At 57.8% G+C, this 26,663-nt stretch overlaps 1 protein-coding gene across 2 annotated transcripts in view; it reads right to left on the bottom strand.

The window, feature by feature from the left end:
* The window catches only part of FBLN1 (fibulin 1), an 85,332-nt gene that overhangs the window by 40,727 nt on the left and 17,942 nt on the right, over nt 1–26,663 (bottom strand). For both annotated transcript variants that reach the window (XM_030320921.1, XM_030320920.1), the window contains exons 3-14: nt 22,459–22,594; nt 20,268–20,439; nt 15,810–15,869; nt 14,583–14,684; nt 13,627–13,764; nt 12,299–12,436; nt 8,183–8,326; nt 7,254–7,382; nt 6,443–6,568; nt 3,517–3,636; nt 2,522–2,653; nt 673–796 (exon numbers count right to left, since the gene is read on the bottom strand). In XM_030320921.1, coding sequence (XP_030176781.1) covers nt 673–796; nt 2,522–2,653; nt 3,517–3,636; nt 6,443–6,568; nt 7,254–7,382; nt 8,183–8,326; nt 12,299–12,436; nt 13,627–13,764; nt 14,583–14,684; nt 15,810–15,869; nt 20,268–20,439; nt 22,459–22,594 — 1,521 coding nt within the window. The remainder of the gene's footprint in view (nt 1–672; nt 797–2,521; nt 2,654–3,516; nt 3,637–6,442; nt 6,569–7,253; nt 7,383–8,182; nt 8,327–12,298; nt 12,437–13,626; nt 13,765–14,582; nt 14,685–15,809; nt 15,870–20,267; nt 20,440–22,458; nt 22,595–26,663) is intronic.

Genomic DNA, 26,663 nt, shown 5'->3' with positions numbered 1-26,663 from the left:
AATCTGGCCCCACTAGAGAGCTCCTCCTGAAATTACTGACAGTGGCATGAAACGAACCTTGCTGAATAAAATTAGGGGTAGGGTGGTATGCAGTGAGGCCAGAGGTCCTCCCTACACCCTGAGGAAGGGGGTTTCTGGACATCCCAGCAGACACCCTAGTGGCCTGGGAAGGAGGGAGCTTCCAATCACATAGGAACATACAGCCTCAAGTTTGGGACACAGAAAATTCCGTGCCGTTCCCACACAGTCACCGGGCTGAATGGAATCTGGCTTTCAGGAGGGGGGTCGCCTAATGAGGATGCCCCAGCAACCACATCAGCTCACCCAGAAGCATCACTACCTTCGTCTGGGTCAGAGTATGTTCTGACCTCTGCATCTCGCAGATGACGAAGCTGAGGCCCGGCGAGCTGCCTCGGGCCCAAGGTCTCAGGCCTGGTGTTTCTGTCTGGCTCCTCGCACAGGCTCCCTGAGGCCAGGCCTGCCCTCCTTGAAGTCACTACCTAGGCTCTCTGCAACCAGCCTCCCGGCGTTTAGGGGCTTGAGAATCGGGGTCCTCAAGTTTCCCAGGGCCCCGGTGGGAGGGCACAGTTCGTGAGCCGCCCACCCAGGCCGGGAGCCAGGCCCCCAGGAAGGCCGACGCAGACAGACAACGGCGGGGCCCGAGGGACTTACGTGTCTGCGGAGCGGCGGTAGTTCTTGGGGCACTCGAAGGCCAGGCAGCGGAAGCCACCCTGGATGTTGAAGCAGGTCTCGTTGATGGAGCAGTTGTGGATGCCGGTCACACACTCATCGATGTCTGTGAGAGACCCCAAGGCAGCCCGGTGAAGGCTGAGGCCTCCCGAGCCGACCCCATCCCCAGATGGTGGCGCTGGGGCCTCCCACCAGGCAGGACTGAGGGGGGAGATGGGGCCGCCCTTGCCCTCCCCTGGCTGCTCCCCTGCTCCCCTCCCTCCCCTGCTCTCTGTGGCAATGCCCTTGCCAGCTTTCTTACTTATAGGATAATCGGTATTTATGGAGGTTTTACTCATCGTTCACAGTTCTGGGATGAGCTTTGGAGAGTTCCGTTCTCCCGACGGCTCACTGGGCAAGAACTGTTATCATCCTCAGTGTAGGCAGGAGCTCACACAGGCTCCGGGGCTCACCCAAGGCCACACATTTTGCACCTGGCAGAGTTGAGCTTTGAACCCACACGGGCCAGAGCCAAGGTTCTAAGCAGCCAGCACCTGTCCGAGGCTCCTGAGGGTCAGTACCGTCACCTCACGGGGGACTCGTGACATGCCAGAAGGAAATGGCAGAAGCTAATGGCTGCGTGTGACGGATGAGGACACCAAGGCTTCAAGGAGTTCTACGTTGTGCCCAGAGCCCGGGGTCGGTGAGGCCTGGGGCACTGTCCTGAGAGGTCCCCGGACACGGGGAGCTGTCCTCTTTCCCACAGGTCTCAGGAGCAGAATGGTGGGGTCTGGCGAGCCTGAGAGGCGTCTGTGAGAGGTGCCAAACGCCTGATCTGGGCGGTAAAAACAACACTCCTAATCTCAAAGGCCGAGGCTCAGGAATGTGTTTTGCTGTGTCTGGCAGGACCCCAGGTTGCGGCAAGGGAGGCCGGCCAGGAGCAAGAAAGTCATCTGCTCCGCCAGAGAGGCGAAAACAAAGTGACTTCCACCCAGAGCTGCGGACGCGCTGAGTGGGTGCCTCCCAGGAAAGGCCACCGCTCCTGCCTGCCTTTGATCAAAGTCCTTCCTCACGACCAGAAATCACGTGTGCAGAACCCGGGGCCTCTGAGCCTCTGGGTCGACAGTCCTGTGTGGGGGCTCATGAGGAAGGGGCCGGGCAGACCCGACCTCTGTGGCTCAGCTTCTTAGGGCCATCCCTCGATCCACTCCGGGATTGTTCGTTCACAAATATCTACTCGATACCCCTCTCTCGGTCACCAAATGGCTCGGTTACAGGACTCACGGTGACTCCTAGGGTGTTCTTAGATATGGGAGCTGAGTGCAGATGGGGGCCATCGGACCCCCTCATTTAGTCCATGCGGGAGCTGACCCCTTGGCCCCAGCGGGACACCCTCATGAATACAGAGACCTCAGGGCTGTCCCACTGCGGACCACGCCCGCCCTCACCAGGGCAGTCATCGGCACCTTGGGACAGAGGCCTCCCCCACCTGCTCACTGCTCTGCCCGCAACTCTCGGCAGGGCCTGGCTTACGTCAAGGGCCTGTCGAATCAGTGGATGAAAGGCTGACCGAGTAGCCCCCCTGCTGTGGGATGGGGTCCCACTTCCTAAAGGCTGTCAGCCCCTGTTCTGGCCCCCTCGGAGCTGCTGAGGGCAGGGTGGGAGGGTCAGAACCCCCCGGAGACAGGCGTGCCAGGAGTGAGAGACCAGGGTGCGTGTGGACCCCGAGACACTCCGTGGATGCAGAGGCCCCCCCTCCCCTTCCCAGATGCACCCCCCCCAGTGGGTCAGGGAGGCTGCCTGGCCTCAGCTCCCCGGCACCACAGAGCCCCAGGCCGTCCCCAGCGCTCACCTTGGCAGTTGCGGCCGTTGGGGGCCAGCCTGTATCCGGACGGAGGGCAGGTGCACTGGAAGCTTCCAGGGATGTTGATGCAGCGATAGGAGCAGATGTGGCCCCCGGTGGGCAGGGCGCACTCGTCAATGTCTGTGACGGCAAAGCCCACCCTCAGCATCCCGTGGCCGAGCTCCATTCCCAATGGTGGGCCGGGAAGGGGCCTGGGAGGACGGCCACATGGGGCCCTCTGGACACAGGAAGCCGCAGAGTACTGGGGTGGGGCTCAGGAACCGTTACATCGGAGGGGAACGTGAGGCCCAGAGAGGGGAAGAGCTTAGCCCAGCGTCACACAGCAAGTCCACGGTGCAAAGTACGTACATGTGGGGGAAGGAGGCGGTACGGGGGCCAAGTGGAGGGGGAAAGGCCAAGGGCTTCAGAACAGCACGTAGCACAGATGGCCCGCGGGCTGCAGGCACACCCTGACGCTAACGGTTATCCACGTGCTAATAAGAAACACGCCTTCCGTGGAAACGGTAGGAATCCCAACAGCACCTCTCAGCACCTACGGTGCGCCAGGCACTGTACTAAGCGCTTCTGGGTCGTCTTCAACCCTCTGACAGCCCGGTGGGGCTGGGGTCGGCCCTCAGGCTGCAGGTGATGGATGGTCCCCCACCAGGGAGAGGCAGAGCTGCGAATCGGGCATGCGGGGGGGCCCCCTGAGGCCCCTCCTCGCCCCAGGGTCGCACACCGCCAAGCCCTGGCACCTGCGGTCCCCGCCACGTGTGGTCCAAGGCCCCCACACGACGTGGCGCTCACCAGCTACGCATTTCGGAAAGAAAAATCCGGGGAGTGGGTGTGCTGCTTTCTAAACCTCACTCTCGAGGACTCATTTGTATCCAAACAAGCCTCAGCTGCAGGGAGAAAAAACCTACACCGGCCGCCAGCCTGCAAGGGCGTTCGGGAGAAAGGGGCGGGGGTGCTCTCCCCTCAGCCGGGCGGGGCGCCCCCCTCACCTTCGCAGGTGACGCCGTCCACGTCACTGAGCTGGTGGCCTCGCCGACAGTAACACTGGTAGGAGCCGTACACGTTGGCGCATTCCTGGCTGCAGGGACTGCTGTTACACTCGTTCACGTCTGAAAGAGAGAGGGTCCCCGGAGGTCACCCCGCTTGGAGCCACCCCGCACACCCCTGGTCCCCCTCAAGGGAACACATATGGAGGGCCCGAAGTCCCGCCGTCTGCCGCCTGGGGTCGCCCCGAGGGACAGGGGCTCCCATTCCATCCCCCCACTACTCCCCCGGCTGATGGATCCGGAATCTCTCATCAGGACGACATAAAGCCTCCGGTCTCGGCTCCGTCCGGTGGGTCCCGCCTCAGGCTCCCAGGGTCAGTTCTAGTCCTCAACTGGAGACGTGATCACAGCCCTCCCCAGTTCACCTCCAAGACGATGCCCTCTGCAGAGACGGAGGCCCGAGCGAACCGTTGATGTGCCCACATCCCGGATATCCCAGTGCGTAAAGCTCACCACCAGCCCACTCAGCGACTCTGAGCTCCCGCTCGTCTGTTCCCTTCGCTGAGAGCAGGGATCGGCGCAATTCTGGCCCACCACTTGCTTTTGTAAAGGAAGTTCTATTGGCCCACAGCCACACTCACTCATTTACCCTGGCGTATGGCCGCCTTTGCCCTGCAAAGAAGCGGGTACCCGCAACATAGATTGTGGCGGGCAGAGCCTAAAATATTTACTATGCGGCTTTTAGGAAAAGATTTGTGCCAACCTCTGGCCTAGAAGTCCCTTCTCACATTTATTTACTGCTAATTCCTAGCAGGGCAGACGGGGTGAGCAGCTAAGAATGTCCATTAGCCTCTCGGCCCGTGTTTCGTCCCTGCAGCACCCCCAACACCCTGCCTGGCCGTCCCTGCTGCCCAGTGTGGTTTCTCATCAAATCCTAGAGACACTCCTCGAAGGCAGGAACCACGTTCTTGCTACGCACCTTATCGGGGTTGCTTTACAAATGCGTAGCGGAAGGATAGGGCAAAGCTGGCCATGCCCCGGTTTTGTGTCCCCAATGTTGCTACTCACGTAGACGTGACTACCTCCTTTCCAGTCACTGGGGACTGATGAAGAACAGCGTAAGCCATGAATGCTAACAGCAGTGACACCCACGGTCCCCATAGCTGGCACTTGGTCTCACACAGGACACTGGGATATGCTCTCCACGTGCATCATCCTCAGGACCCCCGGGAAGGTGGGTCCTGCTCCCCCCACTTTTGCAGATGAGGACAATGGGGCCCAGAAGTGCCCAGTTACTTCTTCAAGGCCATAACACGGTCAAGCTGGGATTTGAACCCAAGCTCGAGGGACCCCTGTGCATCAATCTTTTTTTCCTTGCCAAAACACGTGCATTGAGTCTGGTTCCTGGGGACAGATCCTAGAATCTTGGGGGGACCCGAGGGCCCAGGATCCCGTCACACCGTCCACCCTCCAGTGGGAGACCTGTGCGTACTGGGTGCGTCTGGGCATACGTGACTTTTGTGATCGTCCTGCCGAGTGTCCAGACGCTGTACCCAGGCGCCGCGCTGCACAGAACAGGGCTTGCGGGGCGACGGGAGGGGAGCGCCGAGGGCTGTAAGAGCTCTGGACTTTGCTGATCTCAGAACCTAGTCCTCAGAGAAGATGTGACGTCTGCTGAGCGCCTACGGCATGCCAGGCCCTGTGCTGAACACACTTCACGCCATCTCGGTCCAGCCCCAGAGGAGGTGGATGTTATCTGAGAACCGACAGACTCAGCACTAACAACTCCCTCCAGCCTCCACCCGGCAGACTAAGGGCCCTGAGCACACTTTAGCATGGCTTCTACCGGCCCAAGACGGGGTGCCCAGGATGATGACCCCAGACCCTTAAAGTGCCTGCCTGAGAAAGGTCAGAGCAGCCCAAAGAAGACACTCGGTCCTGACCTCCCTTTTTCTTAGAAGTGTTGACTTTAGCAAACTTGCAAATGTCAATCCTTGCTCTGTCCCTTTGAGATGTACCCCCTACAACCCAGGACCTGCAAACCACGCCTTTGAAGTGCGATCACTGGGAAGGGCAGGTCCCCGCCCCCCACCTCCGCCCCTGCCCTCCCAGTCTCTGTGGGAGGGCAGGCGCCAGTTAGCAGGTGCAGCCAGCCTAAACATGCTGAAACCCCACTTAACGTCCTGCAGCACTTGTCTTTAGCACACCCCAGCATTTAAAAAGGCTTCTGCCCTTTGGGGCACTTGGGTGGCTCAGTCAGTTAAGCGTCCAGCGTCGGCTCAGGTCACGATCTCACGGTTTGTGAGATCGAGCCCCACATCGGGCTCTGTCCTGACAGCTCGGAGCCTGGAGCCTGTTTCGGATTCTGTATGTGTGTGTGTGTCTCTCTCTCAAAAATAAATAAAACATTTTTAAAAATTTTTTAATAAAGAAAAATTTAAAAAGCCTCCTGCCTTCTGCTTTTCCCAAACTGAGATCGTTTTACACCCAAGCCCCTCTCCGCGGATGCAACAGTCTGGGTAAACTCTGTCTCACCCGTTTCCTCGAAAATCTGACCTACCAAGCCCTGTCTCCTGGTAGGACACTGAGGCAGGCGAGGCCAGCCACTCCTGGAGGTCACGTGAACACAGGGTGGGTGGGACGCCTCCCCATCCCGCACTCTTAGCCACGTCCCTTGTTCCTAAACCGGCTTATCCGTTCCCCACGTGCGTGGCCCTGGGCAGATGCCACTGGGCGCTCCGGGGCCCAGGAGGCCCAGGCATCTCTGACACATCACCTGTCACAGGCGTTTCCCCCACTGATGCCTCACTTAATCTGCGCTTGGGAAACAAACTCGAGTCTGTCCCAATGGACGGCGTCTGCGGGTGGAGCCGCGGCTTCTCCGAGAGAAGGGAGTCGATCAGCCTGCCCGGCGCCCAGGCCGCCTCACCTTCACACGAGCGGCCGTCGGCAGAGAGCCGGAAGCCCACGGAGCAGCTGCAGTAGTAGGAGCCCGGCGTGTTCTCGCACTTGTGGCCGCACAGGCGCCCGGGATAGCGCCGACACTCGTTGATGTCTGAAACGGAGCAGGTGGGCCCCCTCAGTGCCACCCAAGCCTCTGCTGGCGACCCCACCTCCCGCAGCCTCTCTGCTCAGATGAGAGGCGCAAAGTGACTCGTCCCACGAGTCAAACCCACGGCACGAGTGGGCGAGGGAGCCGGGGCCACGCCCGCCCGTCTGCTCACCGGGCCAGTCGCGTGTGCCTTCCGTGACGCACACCTGAGGACGTGTCCACCCATCAGTTCCCCACCCCAGAGCCCTGAACGAGGGTCCACTGGGGTCTGACAAGGGGCCAGCCTCCCCCGAGCACCCTGGTCTGCGGATGGCAGGCGCTCGGCCGGCGGGGTCTGTCCCCGTTCCCGGCGCTGAGGCCACCGTGCCTCAGGCACACAGCCCCGCAGCCCTGCACGAGGGCAGCGACTCTGGGAGAAAATCACTAATGCTCTCGGACATTTGCGGAGTGGGCTGGGGTCTCATAGACCCTTGGAGGTCTTGAGTCAAGCAGAACACCTGTTCTGCGGGCGGGTGACACCCGGGAGTGCAGCACCAGGGCTGGGACCGGACGGGGGTCTCTTGACTCAGGGTCTCTTCTCGGGGACTGCTGCACTAGGGCTCTCCGAGGTGAGGCGTAGACTGTGGCCACGCCAGGGTGCCACCTGGCCGGGCCCCCCCCCCCCAGGCCTTCAGGGATACCCACGTACCCACACACGTCCTGCTGATGCCGTCGAAATAGTATCCGGCTTTGCACTCACAGCGGAAACTTCCAGGCGAGTTGACACACAGGTGCCCCGGCCCACAGGGCTCAGAGGGCGCCGCGCACTCATCCACATCTTGCAAAAGAGAAGGAAGGACACGTTGAAAAACGTTAAGCGGGGGCTTTTCCCTGAGATGATCAGAAAGGAAGCTGGGAGAGCAGCAAACTAAACTGTACGTTGACAAAGCAGTATCATTGGCTCTTCAACACGCTGTCCCAGAGCACCTGCTACGTGCTGGGCCCCATGCTGGGGACACAGCGGACCCAGATGCAGCCCCTACCCTCGGGGCCTCCTGCTCTGGCCAGCCAGCAATGGCCCTAGCTGAGGCGGAAAGGGCCCAGTGACCCGGGGAGACGTTAAGGAAGTATTCTGGGAGTTGTAGAGAGCTTCTCTCTGGCTGGCAGGGGTTTGGATCCAAAGGAACGTAGCAGCGGGTAGGCAGAGGGAATAACGTAAGAGCAAAATACTGCACAGAGAGGAAAGGGCAGGGCTTCTTTAGGGAGCTGCAAGGCCTAGTTATCTGAATTATAAAGCTCGTGAAGGTGGGGCCACCTCAGGAGGACTAGGTTGTAAGCAGGGGCATCTGTCCTTGTCTGTCACCAACGGGGGCTGTGAGCAGGGAGGAATGAGAGCGCTTCCAGCTCAAGAGACCCTGGACAGACTGAAAGGGGTAAAACTGGGGACAGTGGTAGGCTGGCAGGCTACTGCCATGGTCCGGGCAATAGATGACGAAGGTCTAAGCTTGGAAGTGAGCAACGGGATGGATGGACAGGTTCACTTGGGGGATCTCCTCCTCCCCTTCCAGAGAAGGGAGGGGGGTGCCAGGCGCAGACAGAAAAGTTGATTTCAGATTGGTTCTCTCTTCCGATACCAACCAATACAGCGGGTTCCCTCCTCGTTGAGATGGTAGCCACGGCCACAATTGGGCACGTTCTTCTGACATGTGTAGGAGCCCTCCGTGTTGATGCATGTCTGCCCAACAGGGCATGGGGCACTGATACTTAAACATTCATTGATATCTGCAGCAGGAAAGACGGAGACAGCGAGGTTAAACGTGGAGGGCTTCCCAAAACCCAACAGCTAGATCTCCGAAACCCGCCCCCGCCCCCCCCAACTTCCCTCCTTATTGCAAAACCACAAACAGAAGTACTACGATGCCCTCACCCTGGACCACACGGCAGGCTTCCAGCCGGCTCCCGGGTTTTGCCAACACATGCCACCTGAAATACCACCTCCGTGGCATCTCCCTGCCCCTAGAGCTTCAAGCCCGCCATCCTTCCCTGCACCGAATCTGAAGCCGCGTGCCTGGCTCCCAGGTCTGCCCACGGTCACGTGGCTATGTCCCTTCTGAATCCTACAGGACTCGCAGTCCCCCACCACGGGGCTGGCAATTCGGGGGCCATCTCGTGTTCACTCGCTCCACACGGGGTGCGGGGCTAAGTGCCCTTGGCGCCGAAACTCTTGCCCCCGCGAGGCTCTGGGCTCCTCCGATGAAGGGCCCGGCCCGCCTGGCCTCGGCCTCACTCTGGCCAGCGGTCCCCGCGACCAGGCTTGAGCCCTTACAGCACACTGATGGCTCCTGGACAGGCCGCTTGGGTCCCACCTCTGTGCCTTTATTCACACAGCCCCTGGCTGGGAAGTCACCTCCCCTGTCTGCCTGGGAAACACTTTCACAGCTTGCGTGTCACCTCCTGGAGGCCCCTTCCTGTCCGGCCCCCATCTGGGCTCCTCAGGCCCGAGCTGACTTGTGCCCAGCGGGGAGGGGCTGCTGGCTCCAAGTTCACCGCACTGTGGTCTCCCTCCTTGACTGCACGTGCCTGCGTGGGGCCTTCACCTCTGCTGGACACACGCCTGGCGAGTGCGAACCAGTGATCGGACAAGGAGGACCCTTCATTCCCCCAGCTCGAATTTGGTGTAAAACCGCAGAGGCTACACTTCTTACTAGGGGGAGACTTCTACAGGCACCTAGGTTTTTAAGAATCCCCTTGTTCAGACACTTGCAAAGCACCCAGGGGACAGAGAGAAGGGAGTTATGGTAGAAGGCCCCTGAGCCAAAGTCAAAAAGAGCGATCAGCTGTCGTTCTCCCCTCCCGGCCAAGCCCCACGCTCCTTGAACCGTCAGGGGCCAGGACAGTCAGGGGTGGGACCCAGGGCCGCCCCTGGAGTCAGCCTTCACACAGCAGCGCAGCACTTAACAGTTTACAAAAGCTAGCCGGCTCTAGAAGCAGGGTGTCCTGCCTCCCAGCCCGAACATCAGCGTTGACAGGCTACAGTCCGCCAGTCAAATCCAGCTCACTGCTTGTTTTTGTCAATAAAGCTTTATTGGAACACCCGAGCTGCAACATAGACCCTACAGCACATGAACCTGGTACTTACTAGGCAGCCCTTTACAGAAAGAAATTTGTCCCCTGCCCCGTATCAAGAACAAATGCAGCGTCTAGCAACGACATCGCTGCCTCCCCCGGACGTTTTGTGCTCGCCAAGCAGATCTACAGTTCCCAAACTGTGTTCCGTGGAACACGAGTACCCCTTGAGACATGGTGTGCTCCCCGGGCAGGGGAGTCCCCCCACCTGTGAGCACCACAAGGTAAGGAAGGACCAGGCAATCAATGCATGAATGGGACACCGGGAAAAAAATAAAGAACAAATAAATAGAAAAGGTCCAAGCCGTTTGGGAACGCGTCATACGACCTCTGTCTCTTACGGGCTCACACGGGAAAAGCCCGGACGATCCCGGCTGAAAAGCACCTCGCTAACTTTAACCCAATGACGACGGGACCCTTGATTGCCCCGATGGAACACCTCGGAACACCCCAAGATGCAGTGCGCGGGAAGCCCCGCTCTGGCCCATTCCGTCGTCCTCACTGAAGCCAAAAGGTAGATGGTGAGAACTCCGACAGGGAATCAGAGGAAGCAGGAAAAAGAAAACCAACAAAGATAGGATCGTCTCGGGGCGCCTGGGGGGCTCCGTTGGCAGAGCGTCCACTCTTGATTTCAGTTCAGGTCATGATCTCACGGGTTGTGGGATCGAGCCCCATAGTGGGCTCTGTGCTAACAGTGTGGCGTCGACTTGGGATTCTCTCTCTCTCTGCCCCCCCACCCCGCTTTTCCCCTCTCTCTCTGTCTCTCTCTGTCTCGCACTCTCTCTTCCTCCCTCTATCCCCACGCTCACTCTCTCAAACTGAATAAAGTAAAAAACATATATTAAAGAAAAAACGTTTTAAAGAAAGGATCCTGAGTTTCTTTAGGAGCACTAAAGAGCACTGTGGGCACGAGAAGGGGCACCTGCCCGAGCCCGAGTTGCGGGACGCCTCGTGGCTGCTCTGTAGACCCTCCAAACACCCAGGGACTGGCGGGTGGGGCTCCTTCGGGGCTTTGCTCTGCTCACCCAGGCTCTCCCTGCATCTAGGGAAGGATGCAGAGGGGACTGTCCCCACCCCTACTCTCACACCTTGTCCCCTACACACTTTGCACCCCGTAGAGGGGCAACGGGGCTACACAGACTCGCAAATGCTTCTTCCCTGTGGAAATCGGGGCTGATTTTGTCATGAGTCAGGGTTTCCACCCCAAACAGATGCCAGCCTCCTCTGCGGAGCCCCCTCCAAGCGCCCTGCAAGTCTGGGCAGGACCCTCCTCCCTGCTGGCCCTGGGAGAGCCGTCAGCCCCCTGCTCACAGGCCCCCTGTGCTGGGTGACGACAGCCCGGCTGGCGGGGGGCCAACCCCAGCCAAGCGGAGGCCCCCACAGCTCCGATGCCTCCCCACCCTCTCCGCACCGGATGACTGGGGAGCTTAAAAGCAGAAGTCTGGGGTAGGGTTCCAAGGAGGCCTCTGTCCCAGGGGGTTACTGGTCTATTTGTCTTTAAATACTCTGGGATGGTTTAAAAAAAAAAAAAAAAAAAAGGCAAGAGAGCTTTCTGTCCAAACTGCCATTTCAAATCAAAGATCAATATAGATTTATCTGAGAGAGGGCGAGGCAAACCTAAGACAGAAACCAGCTTCCAGAAGCGCCCTTTAAGGAGGGAAACGGGACAGCCTCAGTGAAGGAGGGTTCTAATTGGTGGTGTTTGCAGCTCTCCGGCAGGGGTGTGTGTGTGGCGGGGGGGGAGGGGGGGGTGTTCCTGTCCTCAAAGGCAGGACCCAGAAGCTTCTGCTGGGCAGAGACCAAGGCCAGGCCGGCAGATCTGGACACAAATGCCAACAGCAAACACCGGCCGAGCCAAGTGGTTATAGCCTGGGTGACTCCGGGAGAAAGGGGTGTCACCTTCCGTTTGCAGAGCTCGTGACTCGTCCCTCAGCTCCCTGCCCCCTCCCCAGGCTGCTTCTCTATCCCGAGAGTGTGACCATTCACACGGGATTTCCTTTAATTCCACAGCAGTCTTGCTCTGACGTCAGGCAATACAGTAGATTTGTTTTGCGGCGAAATGTATGTGACATAAAATTTGCCATTTTAACGATTTTTAAGCGTATAGACAGGTGGCATTAAATACGTTCACACGGCCGTGCAGCCATCACCGCCTTCCATCCACACAACTTTTTAATTTGCCCCAACTGAAACTCTGCGGGGTAGACGCTAGCTCCCCACATTCCCGCCCCAGGCCCCTGGCACCCCCATTCTCCCTTCCATCTCGACGAAATCCACTGATATAAATAAAGTATTTTCTACAACTAAACTTTAACACACATCATCTCGTTCCATCCTTGCCTCAAGCCGCCAAACCAGGTAGTAGGATTATTCCCATTTTCTAGAGGACGAAATTCAGAGTCAAAGGAGGGACATAAACCACCTTAACGCATTCATTCTAAACCACGTGTCTCGAACTCCAAAACTGAAGCCGGACCAGGGGAGACCGTATGGCTAACATATTGGCTTCCCAGCCCTTCTGAGGATATGCTTGCCGACCTCTGCTCGGCAGGCCCAGCGCGTTCTAGAGCTGTGGCCCGCCGCTCGAGCGCTCGCCCTGCCTGGGGGACCCTGGCGGCAGTGTCTTACCAATACAGTTGCCTAGAGCATCTTGTATAAAGCCACTCTTGCATTGTAGCTTGGGTCTGCAGCGGAAGGATCCCAGAGTATTCTGACAGATAAAATCGGGGAGGCAGTTATGAATACCACTCTCACACTCGTCAATATCTGGTACATCATAAAAAAAGGAAATTGTTAGCAAGAGTCCTGCCAGAGGCAACTTACAACATTCACAAAAATCACAAGAAAGTTTTTTTTTTCCTCATGCTCATTACTCAGACTACAACCCGAAACATTCCAATCGAGAAGTCACATAAAAAAAAAAGAGCCTTAGTTAGCCAAATAGTGCTCGCGTTGCTGAAGATTTAAAGTTCTTTTTTTTTTCTCCCCCCCCCCCCCCCCCGCCCCAAGGCTCTTATGAGGCAAACTTTCTGTTATATACTAAATAACCCAGGCATTTTCCTGGCAGTATGTGGGATTTTTTTTTTTTTTTTTTTTTTTACCTCTAGGCTAAGTGCACGTTTGGTTTAGACAATAATTAAGCAACGATCTTAGTGGCAATAAAAACTGTGCCTACGAACTCATTCATTCTGACGTTGTCACGATATTCCAAATATGAACAGTGGTGATTGCCATGGGCGGACATTTTGGCTGCCCTTCCTTTGAAGTTCGTGGCTGTCAAATGTTCAAAAGTGTATACTCAGCTGGCTGGGCCCCTGGGATCTCAGGGTCCAAACCACCCAGCGAGGCTGAGAGGATGGACCGAACAGAGCTTTGCCCAAAGGCCCTGCGACGTCTCAGGAGGGTGTGCCTGGCTTTTGAAAAGTTACCCTCGTAACTCAACCAAAACTTTTATACAAGTGGTGCTTTTCGTTCTGAAGGGCTGGAAACCCTCAGAAGAAAACTATGTTCTCATAGATCCTCATCAAAGCCTTATCTGCCAAATGACATCTATGGCTTGGCGGGGAAAGGCCAGCAGCCAGAAATGTCGTGTTTTTAGGCAGCGGAAGAGAGTAAGCTTTGAACTTCAAGGAAGTCTGGAATCAGATGGAAGGCAGCTGTCGCACAGATTTTTTTTTTTTTTTTTTTTTTTTTTTTTTTTTTGTAGAAGGCACATGTGAGCACCTGAAGTTCATTCACTTCTCATCTTGCTTTGAAATGATCCTGCTCTGAGCCTTTTCAGAAGTCCAAACTCACCATTGTCATTAACTCAGCGTTAAGATAAGAAGGTAAATCTTTACTAACAACACAACGGGTCGGTGCCCCGGGCAGTCACAGGTGGGGTCCAGTGCTGCCTTTACTATCTCATTCTATCTATTCCTGGAGAGCTGAGGTGTGTAGACTGGAGAGTGTTATACCTTTGCAATCATTGTCCTCTGTGAGCTCATAGCCAGTCCCACAGCTGCTGTCTCTCTGGCAGCGGAAAGAGCCCACTGTATTGACACAGGACTCCCCAAGCCGGCAATTGTGGCTGCCCGTGATGCATTCGTTGATATCTAGGACAGACGGAGGCAACGAGGGAGTAACCAGCAAGAACAAAGGACCCCGGCACTTCACCACGAGGAATGTACCAGAAGGCACCGTAAATGGGTTCCCAGCATCTCTCCAGTCCCCCACCCGTGTGTATTCGGGCTGTGCACCTGAAGGGGTCTCGGGCACTCACCACCCAATCAAAAGCAATGGTTTCCTTCCCCGGCTAAGTTTCAGAGCGACTGCTCGGTTTTTGGTTTTTTTTTTTTTTAACGTGTTCTTGATTTTCGAAAGAGAGAGAGAGAGAGAGAGAATGAGCAGGGGAGGGGCAGAGACAGAGTGGGAGACACAGAATCCGAAGCAGGCTCCAGGCTCCGAGCTGTCGGCACAGAGCCCGACGCGGGGCTTGAACTCATGAACCGCGAGATCGCGCCCTGAGCGGAAATCAGATGCTCAACCGACTGAGCCACCCAGGCGCCCCCTACCGCTCATTTTGAGAACGCACTAAGCAGCGCGAGGCCCTGTACTGGAGTCACATGACCCTTAGCACCCCTCTAAGAGGCTGTCACTGTCCTCCATCTCCCCCACCCCAAATGGGAGGGGAGAGAGAGGCTGAGGGATGTGCCCAGGGCCACTCAGATCCTGGATTCAGAGCCCGGTCAGACGCCAAACCCAGCCCCGTTTCCCAGCACGGTGTGTAAATGCCCCGGGAGGAGAGCCGTGGCCGGGCGCCGTGGACTCCACCTGCCTACGAACGGGGCCCCGACGTGTGCAGAGCGTCAAGCAGAGACGGGGGCAGAGGCCCCCCGCCGCCCTGCTGTGGCCGGAGCTCGGTGACGGTTACCTTCACAGGAGACGCTGTCGGGCAGCAGCTGGTAGCCCACGAAGCAGGAGCAGACGACCCCCTCCCCCGTGTCTCGGCACTGCTGTTTGCAGGGGCCGCCACCTGGAATCAGAGCAAATCAGGGCAACCGGGGGCCAAACACCCACCACAAGCCTCTGGCGTTTCGGGCTCCCTGTGGGCCAGGCAAACGCCCTCAGGGTGGACGACACACGGGACACAGGCTCCCCAGGTTGGAGCCCACCCTCTCCAGCGTGGCACCCCTCCCTTCCCGAGGGAGACCCCCGGGATCTGGCCCCTGCACGACTCCGGGACCTCCCCTCCAACCACACTTCCTGCAGGGCAGCCGACGGGTGCTCAGAGAGCCAATCTCACGGGGACAGACCTCTACCAGCTGGCTAAACGTTGTCACAGTTCTGGCCGCTCCCCAGGCCCTGCGAGCCCCCTGCCCGCTTCTCCAGCCTCTCCCTCTAGCCCCGGGCCCACCCCTCCCCGTGAGCCGCGCGAGTCTGCGTGTCTCCAACACCGCGTGCCCAGTGTTACTTCCTTGGCCAGCCCCCCCTCACCCACGGCAAACAAGCCTTTCCCTCCCCCAGGAAGGCCTCCCACACCCCCCAGAGAGCTTTCTGGGCTCTATGCCCTCCCCACCCCACCCCCACCTCCCACCCCACCTCTGTGCGGCCTGTCACTGTACCCGGGCCACATCATTCTGCGATTTCACTGGCTCCCAATTAACGCCCCGACCACAGAGCAAGCTTCCTAATGAACCTCTGGAGCAGACTTGCCCGTCTAGACATGCAGAACGGTCCACGAAAGACAAATCTAGTTTTATCATGTGAAAAACAAACCTGCCAGGCCCTAGTCACTTTGAATTTGCGAATGATGCCACCAGTGGCACAGCTGGGGCTCCGGGACACAAGGCAAGTAACACTCGGCCCTCCCTCCGGTGGTGTTCACCCTTCACAGAGCCTGTGTTGGTGGGGAACGCTGTGCTGGGAGCTTTTAAGGGCCCACACGGCCCCTTCCTGTGAGCTCACCCTGTCTCCCCCTGGCCCATCAGGCCCCAGCCCACAGGGAAGGAGGAAGGGGGCCCAGGAGTGCAGGGAGGACAGAGCGACTTCAGCCGACTCAGCCCAAGCGCTCTTCCCAGGACGTCAGACTCCCAAGGATATGAGCGCGGACTCCCCCGCAGGCTGGATTCACGGCCCGCTGGAGGGAGCAGGGCCTCACCTCTGCAGCGGTCGTTCAGGTACGGGTCCTCCTGCTCCTCCTCAATCTCCGAAATCTTGGCTGTGGGAGAAAGAGAGGCAAATTGGACATTTATCCAAACACAGCGTCCCGTCTTGTCTCAGCAGCAACTCTGAATCCTCTACCTCCCTGTAAGCATCGGGCAATCGCGCCCGTTTCATTAGCTCAGCGTTTCAACCGAGTGCTGCGGGAGCTGAGGCCATCCGAAGCACTTGCCCTATTTCAGCAAATGCAGTCACGGCCCCCAAACGGTGCACCTGGGAAAGGCTTCTTGTTAGGGCGTGAATTGTGTCTCCCCCGCCTCACCTCACCCAGAAGATATTATAGCTCTAACCTCCAGTACCTGTGAACGTGACCTTACTTTAGAAGAGAGTCTTTGCAGAGGATCGAGTTAAGGTGGATTAGGGTGGTCTGTGTCCTTATAAAAAGAGGAACCTGGACACAGAGACAGACACGCACCGAGGAAAAAGGATGTGAAGACACAGGCAGGAGAGAGCCATCCGTGCACTGGCCAAGGAGCACCGGGGCGGCCGGGAGAGAGGCCCGCCCTGGAGCAGATTCTGCCCCGAAGCCTCAGAAGGAAGGAGCCCTCCGCCAACACCCTGCTCTGTGGCGTCTAGACTCCAGACTGTGAGACGCTACGTTTCTGTTGCCGAAGCTCCCCACCAACCCGTCTGCGGTGCTTTGTTAGGGCAGCCCCAGGAAATGGATGTCCTTCTACAGCTTGCCTGCAAAACTCAGTTTACCGCCGGTCATCCATAGCCACTCACTGGGTTCATTCCGCAGACGGGTCTGAGCATCTGTGCTGGGGGTTGAGCACTCGGCTTAGACAAGGCCCCTGCACTCAACAGAAAATTCAACACGGCCACGGGAGACGGCGGGGTACCCTAATTTAATCGAATGGGGTGGTTTTCCACTGGTAGTTGTGGGGTAAGAGAAGAAATGGGTTAGTCCTTTCAGCTTGCGTACAGCCAAGGGCGGGGAGGATCCCTAAAAATCCTCAAAAACCAAGGCCTCCGAAGTCGAGGACCCTTCCTCAAGACCGGGTGACAGGGAACCCAACTCAATCACAAGTCGACAGCATTATGTCATTATGTTACAGCGCTGGGCGGGGTGGGGGGGGGAGAGCAAAAATCAAAGTGCGTCCATGTGAGAGATGATGTTTTTGGGGCGATAGTGGGGTGTGGGGTCCGGAGCTGACGACCAACAAGGAATTCTTGAAGATGTCTTTGGTGCAAAAAGGCGATTTTATTAAAGCCCGGGGACAGGACCCGTGGGCAGAAAGAGCTGTCCGGGGACCATGAGGAGAGGCTGGTTATATACTGTGAGGTCGGGGGAGGTAAAGTCCGGGGGAAGTTTCCAGGGACATTTTCACTGCTAAAGACTCCCAGGGCACCGGAAGCCTAGCTGTTGTCAAGCCAGGATGGTTTTTCCCTCCAGCAAAGCATCAGGGCTGAGACAGCAGGGAATCCCGCAGAAACGTGTTACTCTGCTGCCCCGGTATCTGCCAAGGGGCTGCAGCCTAGAAGGAAATTGAGGTCTATCTGCCTTTGTTTCCCACATCAAGAGACACCGAAAGAGACCGCAGAAAAAACCAGGAGAGGAAATGGACCTAATGGAAACCGTATTTCTCTCTATGTCAATTTCCTCTTTCTTCTGCTTTCTGTATCTTCTAAACCGCCCCCAGTGAGTGCGTAATCCACGCACGGCAGAAAAATAAACATCATTACGACCAAACGGTTTAGTAATTCCGCTATGAAATCTAATACGGCATAATTTACCTACACTAACTGCACAAAGGCGGTCTTTTCTCAGCGCTGTTAAAATACGGTAAGGGTCCCTAAGCAAACTTTTTGCTCGGCGAGGAACTGCGAAAAAGACCTCGCGAGTGCGAATCATCTCTTCTAGGTTAGGGGGCTGGGAACCTCTGCAATCTGGGGACTCTCTGCTCACGGGGGGCATTCAGTCCAGGCCAAGGCACAGGCCGGGACGTCTGCTGGGAGGACCCGTGAAGAGCTATTTCTTCACCGTCAAGGTCTGCGTGGTGTTCTGTGGGAACAAGCCCGGCCCTAACGGACCACCATTTCTGCCCCAAAACGAATCCAGAACCTGGGTGTCGCCAGCCTCAATCTCCCAGTCTGTAGAACGGGGATAATCAATATATGTCCTAGTAGTGTTCCACCCAAACCCTCCGTGGTAAAGGGACAGGGCTCTTTCCTTTGTTTTGAGCCAATCCTTTGATAACATGGAATATAAACGAATTGCCAGAAAGAACTCAAGAATACAGACATAGAAGCCCCCGTTTAGAAATTAAATGGACATAAGTGATGCTATCGAATGCTTTAAAGTTTCTAAAAGCTTCCTCTCAACTTCTGTACTTATTTTTGTTAGAGGCCAACAGTGGTCTGTGGGCCCTCTGTGTGGCCCCATGACAGGACACAGTAGGCCCGCGATCAGCGTTAGTGGACGGGAGGAAGGTACGTCTGTGTCCGCGAGGAGGAAGGGCAGGGAGTCCTCACAGAGACTCTGGGGAAAGTCTGGGGCAAGGACGGAAGCGGATAAAAGACAGGAGAGAAAACATCTGGGGCAGCAGAAAAGCCCAGAGAGCGTGATGGAAACAAGACGTAAATCGACAAAAATCCTTCCCAGAGACACGGGAGAAATGCTCCGCCAGCACGAATAGCTTGGGTTTGTTTAAAGTGAAAATGTCATCTCTGGTTCCAAGAGTCACGGAGGGAGCCAGAATGGGGTTCCAACCCTCCTTTACGAGAATCTGAAATCAGCCCCAGGGCATCCACGAGCAATCACAAAGAGAGACTGGGCCATCTGACGCAGAAGCATGAAGCCACCAAGGTCACACGGCCACGGGACGGGCAGCCTAAGGGACCACAGGTACAGGTGTGCGAGCTCCTCTCACCGAAGGCCTTCCCGCCCCTCACCCGCCACAGTGGGGAGGGGGTAGGGCATCCGAGTCAGGAGGAAAGGAGCCCAAAGTCAGACAGCAAGCCTGGGGCCCAGCGGACTCCTGAAAGTTTCCAGGCTTATTTCCATTATGGCCCAGGAAGCCCTGCATCAGTGGAAGAGATTATTAGACAAACAAGAAGTTTCCTGAACCGTGTAACTGAGCCGTGCCCCAAGGCTTGGATTCATCCGGCCTGGGACAAACGGAGGGTGGCGAATGAACAGCCGGGAGCTCCCTGGAGGCTGCTTTGGGGGCGGGGGGTCACTCGCCTCTTTGCTGAAAAAGTATCTATTAGCCGAAAGAGCCCAGGCAGGCAGCCGTGAGTGGTACCCCCGCCCGCCTCTTGTCTGCACATCACTGGCACCAGATGGAGAGAGAAAGGGCACAGGCCGGGGCGCGGGAGGCCGGCGTTCTCCCTCCCCTGTGTGTCGGCCTTGTGGCCTTGAGCATCAGGCCCTCGTCTGTGAACTGAGAGCAAGCCACCCGCCATGCTGCCTGGGCTGTTAGAAACGCAGGGAAGAAGTGTGACGATAAACGTTTGTGGAGCCAGGTGCCACACCAGACACCTCGTCCTCCCAGACACCGCAATTGTCCCCATTGCACCTATGAGCGAACTGAGGTCCGGATAAATCAGTTTACCTAAAATACACGTTAGGACAGGGACGTGAACCCAGACTTGTCAGATCCCAGATCCCACGCCTTCGGTCCCAACTCCAGGGCAGTGGCCTCTCAGAGGAGGTGACAAACGCCAACAGTGCTCTGTCAGTCTGTGCTGAGCTCAGGCAACAGCAAACGTGCATGCTTACTCTGTCTGTGATTGTTAATTTTCTGTGTTAACTCGGTTGGGCCACGGTACCCAGAGATTTGGTCCAACACGGGTCTCTATTTGCCGTGACAGTGTCATTTAGAGGAGATTACCATTTACATCAACGGACTTTGAGTAAAACACATGGCCTTCTGTAATGTGGGTGGGCCTCGTCTAATCAGGTGAAGACTGACCTCCTCCAAGCGAGAAGGAATTCTGCTAGCAGACGGCATTTGGACTGAAGCTGCAATATAAACTCTCCCTTGGGTCTCTGGCCTGCTGGCCCACCCTGCGGATTTCAGACCCGAGTGAGCCAATTCCTCAAAATACATTTCTTGGGGCGCCTGGGTGGCTCAGTTGGTTAAGCGTCCGACTTCAGCTCAGGTCACGATCTCGCGGTCTGTGAGTTCGAGCCCCGCGTCGGGCTCTGAACTGATGGCTCAGAGCCTGGAACCTGCTTTGGGTTCTGTGTCTCCCTCTCTCTCTGCCCTTCCCCTGTTCATGCTCTGTCTCTCTCTGTCTCAAAAATAAATAAACGTTAAAAAAAAAATCTTTAAAAAAAAAAATACATTTCTTTCTCTGCATACGCATGCACGCATATTCTGTTGGCTTTATTTCTTCGGATGACCCTGACTGGTGCGCCGCCCGAAAGGGAAAAGACGGAGGAAATTACCTGCTTCTTGGATGTCCCCAAGGTCCCCGGGGGCAAAGTCTGCGGTCTCCTGGCCCTTGACACAGCATGCCCGGAAGACCAGCCCACACTGGTAGCCGACCATGAGGGTGTACTCGCAGCTCTGGCCCTGGGCCTGGGCCGCCCTCCCCAGCAGGCAGCAATGGCAGCACCTCTGCAAACACAAGAGACTCCAGGTGGAGATGCCGCACAACAGAGCAGGGCCCCCGGGCTCGCTGATCCCCGTGTCCCCAGGCGGCGAGGACGCCGGCTGACGTAGCTGTCTCCTCTAAACGCTGGCACTGTGTAGAGCTCGGCAAGCCAAGCCCGGAGCACGTTGCCAACCCAACCTCACAGGTCCTGGCTCTGAAAGCACCCCCAACACCAGATGTCCCCCCTCCTGCCCGGCTCCTACATCTCCGGGAGGAATTAGCTAGGACAGGGATCCGCTAAGGGTCACACAAGGGCGCCCTGAGGCTCCACTCCTCGTGTGCGGTCGAAGGTTTCTCTGTGATGCCCAGGAAAATGCATCTGCACGCGTCTCTTCCCTCCAGAGCCCGGCAGGAAGCACGCTGTGCATTCGAGAAGCACGGGCACCTGAAGACAAGTCGTCAAGTGAGGGACAGAGTCGCTGCCTGTCACCCGGACCCCGGTGTTCCTGAAAGCCACACCTGAATCCAGGGGATTCGTTCGGCCCTTGATGTACGAACAGCCCCGTTCCAGTCCTTATTATCCTCAGAAAGGCACAGAACTTTCCAACAGGTCCACAGCAGGAGCCAGGAGGTGGGGCTTGGCTCCAGTTTCTGCGGAGGCTGATGGGGCGTTCTACAACCCCCACCCCCCGCCAGAAAGAGGGAGGCTTCGGCTGCCCCCTCCACCTTCCAGGGCATGACGAATCCTCCCCGGAAACACAAATCACTCGTCTGCCAAAGTGGCCCGTTCCCACTCCCGTTAGGATGTTCCGTGGCTTTTCCACACACACCACCCCCCTTCTCTCTAGTCTGGGGACAAGGGCAGAGCTGTCTGCTGGGCAGACGGTGTCTGCAGAGCCCCTGCCCTGCCTGGGGAGGCGGTCACTGGACGCCCGAGCTCCTGGCTCCCGGGACCCCTCGACCAGACCGCCCCACCCTCACCCCTCCCAGCTCCCTCGCGCCAGAAGCTTCCACCATGAAGGCCCACGAAGGCTGAGGGTGGGCGGAGGGGCTCTGGAGCTCCCAACTACTCCACGCCCCAATCTGTGTGAAGACAGAACCCTCAGAAAGGAGCCCCCACCCTCCCCCCCCAGAATCCAGATTCCGTTCCGATTCACGCTCCTCGGAGTTACTTCCTGGCCTTCCTGACTGGGAATGGGAACCCTTTCCTCCTGGGGCTGTCCCCCGACCAGGACCCAGGACCCCGCTGACCGGGTCCAAAGCTCCCTGTGGTTGTTTTTCTCTCTCAGTGCGCGGTGAGGGAGGGACAGCCTAGTTCATTTACAGTTTTCAGGCCCGACCAGAAAGCTCTCAGGAACTCCCCCACCCCCGTGCGAAGAGGCAGATCTTTCACAGGGACAGAGGCCCTCGGGGACTGGGCCCGACCTGGGTGAAGTCACCTGCTCAGAACTCAGCCCCCCCTAGAGCCCAGTGGACCCCACGCCCCGTTCCACCTCCACAGACTCCTCCCCTGCCAGGCCACTTTGGGGTGTGGGCCACTCTGAACCTCACTTTCCTCTTCTAGGGCAGTTAGGGATGTCACGTGTTTTCAGAGACCCCGGGGGTCCCGTTCTGAGCTGCGGGCTCTACTTCCCTGGTGGGCAGGAAAGCTTGAGGGGGCGTCCTGGGCAGGGTGGGGGGCCTGCCGTGAGCTGCAAAGAGGGCTCTGAAGACCGTGAGCCCAGGCAGCCTCTGCTCTGATCTCTGCACTCCTGCGAGAGGCCCTGGGATGGGAGGCCCTCAGGGCCAGCCTGGGCCCCTCCATCCCGGTCTCCTCAGTGCTGTCCGGGGTTCATGACTAAACCGAAGGGGGCGGGGCACGGGGGAGGGCCCTGAGAGGCCCCTCCCCCCTCCTAGGGCCCGCCCCCCTCCTGGGCTCCTCCCTCCTCCCACCCTGCCGCTCGCGAGGGCGGGAGGCCCCGGGCAGATGCCGCAGGCAGGAGAGCACCCAGGCCTCCGGCTGGGGGACAGCGGCTGCTGGCCGGCGGGGGACGGGTCCTCACCTTCACGAACGTGGCCTCGAGGCTGGCGTTGTCGCTGTGCTGCATGGCGCAGCTGTCCTGCTCGTTGGCCAGGTTGATGCCTGTGGCACAGTGGAGCTCCTCCAGCTGGCTGTGACAGCACTGTTCCCGGACCATCCTGCGGGCAGAGGCCAGGGCTCGGTGGGGGAGGGGCCCGCCGGGGGGGGGCCACAGGGCCTGGGAGCAGCAGCCCCTCGGGGACGGGAGCTCTGTCACCTTCGGGTGCCTCCCGTTTTCCAACCCAGCCCCACCCGCACACACACACGCACACACTAGCCAGCAGACGGCCGGTGCTCAATAAGTGCAGAATGAGAGAGGCTGGATGCGGGGTGGGGTCTGGGGGCGGAGGCAGGAGACCCCCATGTGCCGCTGGAGTCCCGGTTCATCTCCCGGCTCCGAGCCTCGCCCTGCAGAAAGCTCCCACCTAGTGACAACACCCAAACACGGGCACCCTTATCCTTCACCGGACCCCAGCACTCATCCCCGTTTTCCAGGCTCAGAGGAGACAGCTCCAGACAGGTGCAGTAGCTGGCCTCAGGCCACAGAGGGAGGACGATGGCAACAGCGACACCACGCTGCGGCGTCCCCGTCTCCCGTCCCCGCGGGGGGCCCCAGGGAGAAGACGGAAGACGCCACGCGTAAAAGGCTTGGGTGGGCAGAAGGACCCTCACCTGCCACAATGTGCTCAGGGCAGTGGGGCCTGGCCCGGAGGCGGGTAAGTGAGCAGGAGGTGTGTGTGAGTCACAGGTACGGCTCCCACCAGACCCGAAATAACCCCGGCTTCAGCCAAGGCCAGCCAGGACAGGAGGAGCCACCCACCCTGCGCGTGTCCAGAGAGAATGGGCCCAGCCCGGCCTCCTCCTGCGGCCGGCCAGCCGGGCTTCCTCTGCCCATGAGCGGCAGCCCCCCCCCCCCCGCCCGCCCTTCCCCCTACCTCCACCTGCGGGGCTGGGGCTCCGCACCTGGCTTCCCACGTGCTTCCAGAACCATCTGGGGCTCCAGGAGGGGTTTGTCTAGGCTGGTGATACTACACGTTTCATTCGTGCTTCGGGTGAGTTTACAAATACTGGGCATGTCACTAAATTGTCAGGAACAGCAACCTGACAGGCACCCGCCCATCCGTTCGCTCAAAGATACTGGCTGGACAGAAAACAGCCTGAGAGCCTCAGGACGAGGACCGGAGGCCCCGGGGACTGTGGATGGGGGTGTCAAAGCTGCCGTACAAAGCAGGAGGCGTAGTTCCTCGAGAAATCAAAAACAGAACTATCCCGTGATCCAGCAGGATACGCCCCTCCCAAAATTGAAAGCAGGCACTCAGAGAGATGTTTGCACAGTCACGTCCACGGCAGCATCATTCACAACAGTCCAAAGAAGGAAGCAGCCCGAGCGTCCACCGAGGGACGGGTGAACGAAACGTGGCCCATCCGCACAGCGACACGGGATTCCGCCCCAACGGGGAAGGAGATCCTGTCCCCTGCTACGACACGGACGGGCCTCGGGGACAGGATCCTCGGGGAAATGAGCCAGGCACAAGAGGACAAATACTGTTTGTTCCCACTTCTATGAAGAACCTGGAGTCGTCAAAAATCAGACAGAGAATACACCAGGCGCGGGGACGGAGTTTCGATCTGGAAAGAGGAGAACATTTGGGGATGGCGAGTGCGTGGAGCCATGCGCCTAAAATTTGTTAAGATGCTCAAAGGGGGCACCCAGGCGGCGCACTCCGCTAAGCGTCCGACTCTTGATTTCAGGTCAGGTCACGATCTCGCAGCTCGTGAGTTCGAGCCCCGTGTCGGGCTCTGTGCTGACGGTGTGGAGCCTGCTTGGGATTCTCCCTCTCCCTCTCTCTGCCCCTCCCTCACTCGTGCTCTCTATCTCTCCCTCAAAATAAATAAAATAAAACTTAAAAAAAAAAAGACGGTAAAAGTTACGCTATGTGTATGTCACCGCAAGTAAAAGAAATCTGGCTGCGTCCCTACTGTGTGCCAGGACCATGCCGAGGCTTCAGGGACGCGGGGAGGGGTGGCCTGGCGGACTAGAGCAGCCTTCCGCACCGAAAAGGCTCCCGCGGCCACGGTTACAAAGCTCTGCCCTGGTGGGGCCCGGAGCTGGGCGGCTGGAGACCCGCGTCCAGATCCCCCCCGATCCCCGCCCTGCACTCTCCCTGCCCTAGACTTGGACCAGCAATCTGACATCCCGCCCGGCTTGCTCGCTTCCCTCCGTCAAGCCCCGGCTCAAACATCCCGTTACAACATCCCACCTCATCCTGAGCTCAGAGCAGCAGTGAGGGGCAATGAGGAGGCGCTGGATGAATGAAAACTGAGAATTTTACTTAAAACCGGGAAGGTCGAATGCCACTCCCAAAGAAGAAAAACGATACGAGGCCTAAGTTACCAAGCGGCCGTTGATCTTTGGTTCCTGCATCCTTTAACTATTACTAACAAGAAGAACCTCTTAAACCAGATTTGATTTATGACCTGCTCTCTCCCCCTCCCCTGCCTTCACCGTCAGTGATAATATTGAGTTTGTGAGAAAATCCCTGCTATCAGGCCTCGATGGGCTGCTGGTCAGGCCCGGCACTCAGAGCCCACGCCCGTCCCGGCACCGAACACCTGACTTTGGGCTCACAATTATCTGTCGTCTGCTGTCCTCGCCCCCTGGAACAGAAAGCATGGACGGCTGGGGAGGGGTCGCGTTCTCCTGAGTATCCCTCACAGTGGCACTCAATGCCTGCTTCTTTTAAAAAAAAAAAAAAATGTTTTTCGTGTTAATTTATTTTTGAGAGAGAGACAGAGAGTGAGTAGGGGAAAGGCAGAGGGGGGGGGGGGGGGGGGGACAGAGGATCCAAAGCACAGAGTTATCAGCACAGAGCCCGACGCGGGGCTCAAACCCAGGACTGTGAGATCATGACCTGAGCAGAAGTTGGACGCTTTAATCGACTGAGCCACCCAGGCGCCCCTCAGTGCCTGCTTCTTGAATAAAAACCCAATTGTGTTCTTAGATGAGTGACATCTCTCTTTGAGCCACCAGCCCAGGCTCGGCCTCTGATCTCCGCAGACTACGTGGGGTTTGAACCCCAAAGGTAACTGAGCAAAGCGGAAAATGTTCAGGAGAGGCTTGGAGGGACGGCGGACAGTGACGCGGTTAGAGCCGCTCAGCTCGACAGCTAAGTACTCTCCAAGAGGCTCTGGACACACACACAGCCCGGCCCGTGAGTTCACTGGGACAAGCCAATTAGCCTCCTAGAGCTTCCGTGAAACCGGCCGTGACCGGTAAGCGGTGGCCGGGGAGGACGTCGTAATCTGCGAACGCTCGCCACCCGGCCAGAATTTCCGTAGGCCCCTGTGATATGAAGTGAGTGCAAGCAGTCGGGGGTCAAGGGAGCCCGGACGTGTAGCCACATTCCCCACAGAGAGAAGAAATTCCCGCTCGGCCATTCAGGTGACATTCTCTGCATTTTAGGATTATCTCTACATGCACGTTCGAAATTTACCCTTGACCAAGATGTCACAGAACAAACGCGTGCTGCATAGCGAAGAAGGTATTTTCCACGTAGTCTGGGGATTAAAGATAACTCCAGAACTTTAATAAAGACTTTGGTGGCTAGAAGTCACTCATAAACGGAGCAGTGACTGAGATCCAAATTCACAAGTAGGGGCCCCCAGCTTCTGAGTTTCTCTGACCTGTCTCTCCATCTGTACACCGAGAGGTTCGGCTGATGCCCTACTTTAACGTCTGTGATTTCAGTAAGTATTGATAATAGAGGCTCCCTGTTACGCATGGAACTGTGTCCCCCCAAATTCCACATTGACGTCCTCACCCCCAGTATCTCAAACGTGATATTGTATTTGGAGACAGGGCCTTTACGGAGGTGAGAAAGACAAAGTTAGGTGATCCGGGTGGCCCTGACCCACTATGACTTAGGTCCTGCTAAGAAGGGGAGGTTAGGACACCGACACGCACAGAGGGACGACCGTGTGGGGACGCAGAGGAGGACGGCCGTCTGCAGGCCCACGAGAGAGGCCCCGGGAGGAGACCGCCCTGCCCACGCCGTGACCCCGGCCTTCCGGCCTCCGGAGCTGTGAGACCATAAATGTGGGTTGTTCAAGCCCCACAGCGTGTGGTGTTCGTCACAGCGGCCCGGGCAGACTGCAACACTCACACTGCCTGGCTTTGTGGGGCTGGCG

Source organism: Lynx canadensis, chromosome B4 (genome assembly GCF_007474595.2).
Source record: "Lynx canadensis isolate LIC74 chromosome B4, mLynCan4.pri.v2, whole genome shotgun sequence".
NCBI classification, from domain to species: Eukaryota; Metazoa; Chordata; class Mammalia; order Carnivora; family Felidae; genus Lynx; species Lynx canadensis.
Note: the sequence above shows the minus strand (reverse complement) of the source record. Positions and strands in the feature narration are given on the sequence as shown.